Consider the following 7,531-nt stretch of genomic DNA (forward strand, 5'->3'; position numbering starts at 1 on the left):
CATACCAGCCACGAACAGCTACCAGCACAGCTAACAGCTACTCTCACAGCTAAAAGCTACCGCATAGCTATTGTTGCCGAACACGCCCTTCTAATCTAGATGTCAAACTCATAATTAGAGTAAACAACATAAGATTAAATTCCCTCATATCCACATCATGCCTAGTTGCCTACTAAATTATTTGATGGTTTCAAAGTCTTTACAAATCCTTACAAATCGGAGCCTCTTTATCCAACAAAATCTTATCCACTCCCTTCTATAAAACCCCATTTCTACTCTTCCTTTCAATACTTTTTCTCACTCTTATTCCGCAAAATTAATATTTTCTTTCCATTTCTTCTCTAATTACCCCCACCCTCTTCTTAAATTAAAATAATAAATCATATAGTTTCTATAATATTTCTCTTAATTTCATAATACCATATTAAAAATTTCATTAATTTTATAAAAATCCCAAAAACATAAAGATCATGAGCTTCTTAGATAATCTATGGGATGAAACTTTGGCAGGACCAGCACCAAAAAAAGGTGTAGGTAGTCTCCGAAAATATAAATCATTATCAGCCGTTAGATCACCAAATCATCCGATTGTTACTACTAATTATCATGATGATCATAATGATCAGACGGTTGGTATTACTCGTAGTATCACTATCCTTCGTACTAAAAACTTATCCGTTGATCCTGGATCTCCTGCTTCTTCTCCTACCCCTTCTAGTGGACCCTCTTCTCCTTTCTCACGTAAGTCTTCCCGACATTTATGTTTTTTTTGACTAATGTTTATCATTTTAATACAGTATTATCAATATTATATTATTGTTTTTTTTTGGAATAAGTTGAATGTTTGATGTTGAGTAATTTCTTCTTTTTTTTTAATATAAGATTTTATGATATTTTGTTAATATCTTTGTATTAAGATTTAAGATTATGTTTTCTTTTAACTTATTACGATGTTTGTAAGATTTAGATCAGATTAGATCAGATCAGACTGATATCTATTTTCATATGAAGTTGATACAAACATGTTATTAAAGAATCAAAACCTAACTTAGTTCTGATCATTTATTTAGATCGTAAAATAGAGCAATTGAGATCTAAAGATTTTTTTTGTTTTACAACTTGAAGTATTTCAAATTTCGTTGTCAAACTATATTCTCCAATGATCATTAATTTACTACTATATATAGTTCAGATGAGATGTTTTAGTGTTTGTTTGAGGAGTAAGACGATAAATATAATAATATGCCAAAAGAAAGGACACCATGAAAGCTTTGAACTTGCTAATTCAAGTACTTTCTCCATTTCATATTACTCGCTATACTTTTCAATTTACGGATTTTTAGGTAATTTTTGGATAAAAGAGAGGTAGAGAGTTAAAAGAAAAGGAATCTATATGAGAGGAGAGAGATAGAGAGAGTTTATTGACCAAAAAGAATGTGTAGCAAGTAATGTAAAACTTCCCAAAATAGAAAGTGTAGCGAGTATTATGAAACGGAGGAAGTATGAGCATTAGTAATATAACTAGTCTAATTCAAAGAAGAAAATTTGAAAGCAAAAATAATTTCATGATTCAAATAGACGTTTTATCAGTTATTGGCAAGGCCGATTAATACTCCCTCCATTCTCCTTTATTTTTCGTATCTGGATAAAAATGTCATGTAGGAAGAATAAAAGAGAAGGAATCGAATGTTTGGATATTGAAGAACATAATTTTGTTTTATGTTTCATTTTTATATATGCTGTGGTACCAATACGAAGTGATTTTTCTTAATCATGAAAAGTGATAATAACAAGTACGTATCAATGTTTGCTGTACACAGCCGGGGGAATGGGTAACGATCAGAATGTGAAGAAATTCACCAGGAAAAAACCGGCGTTTGAAGCGTCGAAATATGAGGAGGCGACAAGCCCCACCGTTTATGATTGGTTCGTTCTCATTAGTCTTTCTTGTGTAATTCATCTTTTGTTTTTTTTGGTTTATGATATATGCAGTCTAAATACACTACTTAAAATGAAAATAAGTTGTGAATTTATGGAAAAACTTTGCATCAACCGATATAATAAATGATCAATTAATGCAACTTACTTCTTATATACACCTTAGGGTTGCATATATCTTTTTCCTTTTTTTGGTATGGTAATTATTTTCTTGGCCAACTATTATGATTGAATATGGTCCTTGGCTCCTTGGAGTGGGAATAATTTTTTGGTCTTATTAGGAGGAATTTCTATCGTCTTTGGCGAGTGAATTAATCTCTTGTGTGAGTTTGTATGGGTACCTTAAAGGGTAGCATTCCTTCCTGTTGGGATTTATTACATATCCAAAGCCCGAACACGAGACTTTGGTTAAGGAGCGAAAGATTCTTAACCACTCATGTCATCTTCAATTGGTGGAGTGGGGATAATGATAAAGGAAATTCTTATTTTTTTTGGGACGGAAATTCTTATTTCTAAACACTAATAGTTGGTATGAATGATCTTAAAAGTCATAAAGGGTGTCTAACAATTGATTGTTAGCCATATTACTTAAATTTATTTGACTATCATTTGTATTGGTGGTTTATGTTGGATGTTTGTGAAAGTACTTGCTAAAATTAAACGAAAATTCTAAAGTATAAGTGTTGCAACGTAATTTATTGTATAATAACCTATCTCTTCTTTTGTAAAAAGAATGCAAATGACTTTATATAGAAGATAAAAATGATATAAGATCCACGTCATTATTTGTATAGTTCATATCTTCTTTGTTGAAAACTATATCATGATGCATGTTACACGACAAGTTATAATGTAACATGCTACACCCAAAACACCCAAAAATTAAATGTTAGTATTGGCGGTTAAATGCAAAAGCCAACATAAAAATCAACTAAACAAACCAACTTTTCTCTTTTTAGCTGACACAACTATATCTTCCAACTGGTAAATTACCTTATTAAAAAATAATTGTTAATGTTGAGTTAGGCCGTTTCACCTTACCTAATGAGTCGACCAAATTTAAAACCCTTTTAGCTACTGTAAAAACTAATCATAAAACCTTTTTTTTTGGGGTAATTTATATGATGATGAACTGATGATTATATTATCTTTTCACTTTCTCTCATGATATATAAATTTAAGCCAAAAAATAACATTTTATTTTATGATAATGGCTGCTGTACAGGATTATGATAAGTGCTTTGGATCGTTGACGACAATGGAGTAGCAACTTTTGAGGGCTGGGCTACTGATAGAGGAGGAACAAATTTGCCTTGTTCTTCATTTTCCTTTTCTTTTTCTTTTTCTTTTTCTTTTTCTTTTGGTTTCTTTCTTTTATATTTGAGTTCTCCACTTCTCTGTGTATATAAACCCTTAATTTGCACATATTAGCTTCTTTTTCCTCTTTAATCTTTTAGGAGTTAGGTGATGTAAGATGCGAAGGATGTAAATATGTTGTAAGTTGTAAACATAATATATCTTGCACCCTTTTCTAATGGAAGCCCTCCTTTAACCAAAAAAAATGATAGTCTCTTCTAAATTTCATTTTTAGCTTCTTTTATTTTAGCTTTGAGATAGTATCACGTTTATTCTTTTTAAGGATTTAACTAGGTTTTGGACCCGTGCATAATGCACGGGAACTTTTTAGTATAATAAGAATGTTTATATATTACGTCTACTTGATAAAAAAAAAAAACTTTGTGTTTAAGAGAAATACACCTTTATATACATTTTAAATTTGTTTAGCAGATACATGATACTTATATATTTTGGAAGACTTTTTTTTAGGGCAGAACAAAATTTATTAAGAAGCTACTTCCTCCGTTCTTTTCTATTGCAACAATGAGATTTTTACGCTATTTATTCACCACCCTTTTACTATCTATTGTGGTTTTTATGTAAGGAAAAATAGTCATGTGAGATCTTGTTAGATTCGTGTCGATATATACTTTCAAGTGTTTCAAAAAATTTGTAATTTTTACTAAAAAGTAATTAAAGACATTAATAGTTAAAGTGTGTATTGGCAAGCGTGAAACTCAATTTTTTACAGTAGAAAAAGAACGGAGGAAGTATAACATAGTCAAAAGCAACTACATCATCATAAGCAAAAGCCAACAATACCTTTGGAGGAACATTGGAATTCCAAATTTTCTTCAACACTCCTGATAAAATAAAACCGCCAACAACATCTGTATGGGAATTCTTAAAAAAATAAAATAAAATGATGGCCTAATTTAATAAAATACTTACCAATTTTGGTGTAGCTCCACACAAAGCCATCATTTAAGGTTGAGATGGCTGAGGTAAATTAAGGATCTCAACCGCCACAAAAGAAAGAGAATTTACACGAACTTTGTCTTCATCCCAATTCCAGTGAGGGGGTCAATTGTCTCATAAACCCTCTCCACATTATTGTCTTCAATTTTTTTTCCCTTGAAATAGCCTTAAAGTATTAGAATTCCCATGTTCTTTCTCATAAATTAGTACTATTAAACAATTTTTACTCGTGACTGACAATTGGCAACATTAAATTGGCCATGACTGATAATTGGTCTCGAGAGATACAAATCTACTATGCGATAAGGATTGTCCTTGAATTTTAACACACAGCCAACAAAAAAAGCCTTTTTCGAAACCTGATATGAAATTTTGTTCCATCTAATAACAGAATGAGTACCATATGGTGTATAAAAATACCTTATTCCCCATTGCTACCTGAAATGACCACAATTTCGATTATATATTATATCATACCTTATTCCCATTCCATCTGACAGAATAAGTATCATACGGAATTTCCCGCTTTACTTTTCGCCTAAATACCTTATCCCCGTTGCTACCTGAATGACCACAATTTCGATGATGTATTATGTCATACCTTATTCCCCATTCCATCAGACGGATCGGAATAATGAGTATTATACAGGTTTCCCACTTTACTTTTCGACTCCCAAAGACTACCCCAAGTGACTCCAATGGCCCACCATTAACCTTAACTCATTAATTTCTTCCTACTAACAATTTTAGAATACATTAAGCCAACAATAGTTTTAATATTCATTAAGACTAATTTAGAAAATGATAATGTTGTATAGTAAATAAATATAAAGATGCAATACTTGTATAATGTTTGTGTATTTTATAGGTTCTCTATATGATTTACATTTCAATGTTATCTTTTACAACAAAGAAAAAAGAAGTTGTCAAAACGAAGTGAATAGACAAATTAACAACTTTTCCAATTCAATAACTTTATCAGATCTTTTCACAACAGTTTCACTCTCTTATAAACCAACTAAAATTGAATACTTATAAATCTCTCCTTTGACATATAAGCTTGACAATTAACTCATTTTATTGATTTACCTTTCTCAATTAGTGTTGTGATGCTCATCAGATATCTCTCTTTCGAGTCTAATATCCATACGATGTATGGTTTACAAATTGTAACATTACTTTTATAGAAAATAATAAGATAAATAGGTTACTCATTTTCACTTTACTTTTCGCCTAAATACCTTGTTCCCCGTTGCTATCTGAAATGACCACAATTTCGATGATATATTGTATCATACCTTATTTCCCGTTCCATCTGACAAAATGAGTATTATATATGGTTTTCCACTTTACTGTTCGCATCTGAAAGACTACCCCAAGTGACTACGATGGTCCACCATCCCTTACTCATTAATTTCTTCCTACAAACAATTTCAGTGTCAATACTACCAATACCTTTTTCGTGTTCGGTTCTTGTCGTTGTCATGTTAAGCTACTTTTGATAACTATAAACCAATGTTCCTTATTAATATCCTATTCAATGTAGCAATTATGTTAAAACGGGTTCAAGCGTGTCATTTTCGTGTTGGAAACCTCAACTTTAACCCAATCCATTTAGTAAGACCTGTCGTGTCATGTCGGCCCAGTATATTTAATATAATGTTTTATCAAAAATTGTGCTATATATCTTATTATAAATTATGCCCAAAAATATCTATTCCCTCCGTTCCATAGAGTTCTCTCGCTTTTCATTTAGGGGTGTTACATAAAGTTCTTCTCATGTTTACTTATTTTATATTGATTGGTAGTTTATAATAATAATAATTTAATATTTGCATATGTCCCACAAGTTGTTCACAATATAACTCAGTCTCCCCGAAGTTTATAATTTAATATGTGCATATGACATTTTCTATCCTCCCCAAGAACTAATCCTATATCCCCACTACCAATACTTTATAATATTCCTTGGTTTGTGGAGAAACAATAAATGTGAAGGATATTATGGACGGAGAAAGTATATCATAAGATATAGTGGAGCTCCATAAGATAACAATATTTTTGATTTAGATTATTCTCATTAATTCCACAGTTGAAGATATTATGGCCTTATGTAATAATTCATTGCAAAGTTAAATATTTTCTTGGACATTATGAATTCAACTTATTTTTGCTTATATAAACTTATCCTAAATTTATATGTACTTATCTATACTAATTAAAATATGGTATGAAATTTTTTTAATTGGCAAACATGTAACCTTGTTGGTTCTTCTGTTAAACATTCTAGACCCATTCATAATGTTTCCTATTAACATAAAATAAAAAAATAGCCCATTTTAGTACTACTTCTTCAACATGTTACAATGACTACTCTTTCACCTTCCATTATCTTAGAGTTTCGATCCATCAACCACCACAAATTCATTCTATCCAATTCCCTCAAAAACTAATGTCTTGTGATTAGAACTTGGCACTCTCGCTACACATTGGCATTTTTCTTCAAAAGAATCGAATTACATACTCCTAAAACTTTAGAAATAATTCCCGAAAAAACCCAATATAATGCTTTTCTTCATTGCCTTTTTTTCGGCGAAGATTCAATGCTATTACTTTTAATGACTGAAGCAACTTTCTCGGTAAAGATTTAGTTCTCACGATATGCATAAGGCAACCATAAACTATAGGCTTTAAATCGATTTGTTTTGTTCTTCTCCAAATACGATTAGAACTTACTTGCATGTCTTCTATAATTTAAAGGTAATACTTTAGTACTCTTGTAATTTCAATGGAAATTTTTTGGATTGAATTGTAATTGGTAATCCATTATTTGATGCAAGATTTTCCGGCGTTAATCTATCTATTTATATAGACATGCAACACATTTTTTTCTAATGTGAAAATTTGAGAGCATTAGCAGCCCTTATATACTACATCCGTTCTCTTTTAGTTGCAACGTTTGACAAATTGCACTATTCATGTTCTCTTATTTGACCACATTTATTGATTTATATGTTAAACAAAATATAGTCATGTGGGGTCTTGTTTGATTCGTTTCGATGTAAGCTTTTATAATATCAAATTTTTATAATTTTTACTTACATACAATTAGAGATAAAACGATTTGAAATTGTACATTGGCAAGCGTGAAAGTCAAAACGTTGCAACTAAATAAAAACAGAGGTAGTATTAGATTATTTATTTATAGTACAATGGAGTTATGGAATGATCAATTATGTGAAAATCACAATGGAATGATCAATTAGGAGCGATTTTG

General features: G+C 30.8%; 1 protein-coding gene across 1 annotated transcript; it reads left to right on the plus strand.

Moving 5' to 3' along the window:
- The first annotated feature begins 281 nt into the window (after positions 1-281).
- On the plus strand, positions 282-3,473 carry LOC104899711 (dormancy-associated protein homolog 4). The gene is made up of 3 exons (XM_010686954.4): positions 282-741; positions 1,821-1,926; positions 3,164-3,473. The coding sequence occupies exons 1-3, from the start codon at positions 471-473 to the stop codon at positions 3,189-3,191; spliced, it is 405 nt and encodes a 134-aa protein (XP_010685256.2). The 5' UTR covers positions 282-470; the 3' UTR covers positions 3,192-3,473.
- The last annotated feature ends 4,058 nt before the right edge of the window (positions 3,474-7,531 follow it).

This window comes from Beta vulgaris, chromosome 7, assembly GCF_026745355.1.
Source record: "Beta vulgaris subsp. vulgaris cultivar EL10 chromosome 7, EL10.2, whole genome shotgun sequence".
Classification (NCBI taxonomy): Eukaryota; Viridiplantae; Streptophyta; class Magnoliopsida; order Caryophyllales; family Amaranthaceae; genus Beta; species Beta vulgaris.

What these genes read in the sequence shown, in the direction of transcription:
- LOC104899711 (XM_010686954.4), top strand. Translation starts at nt 471, where the DNA reads ATGAGCTTCTTAGATAATCTATGGGATGAAACTTTGGCAGGACCAGCA. An exon ending in ACCCTCTTCTCCTTTCTCAC is followed by an intron (nt 742 to 1,820) that starts GTAAGTCTTCCC and finishes TGCTGTACACAG; the next exon opens with CCGGGGGAATGGGTAACGAT. An exon ending in AGCCCCACCGTTTATGATTG is followed by an intron (nt 1,927 to 3,163) that starts GTTCGTTCTCAT and finishes GCTGCTGTACAG; the next exon opens with GATTATGATAAGTGCTTTGG.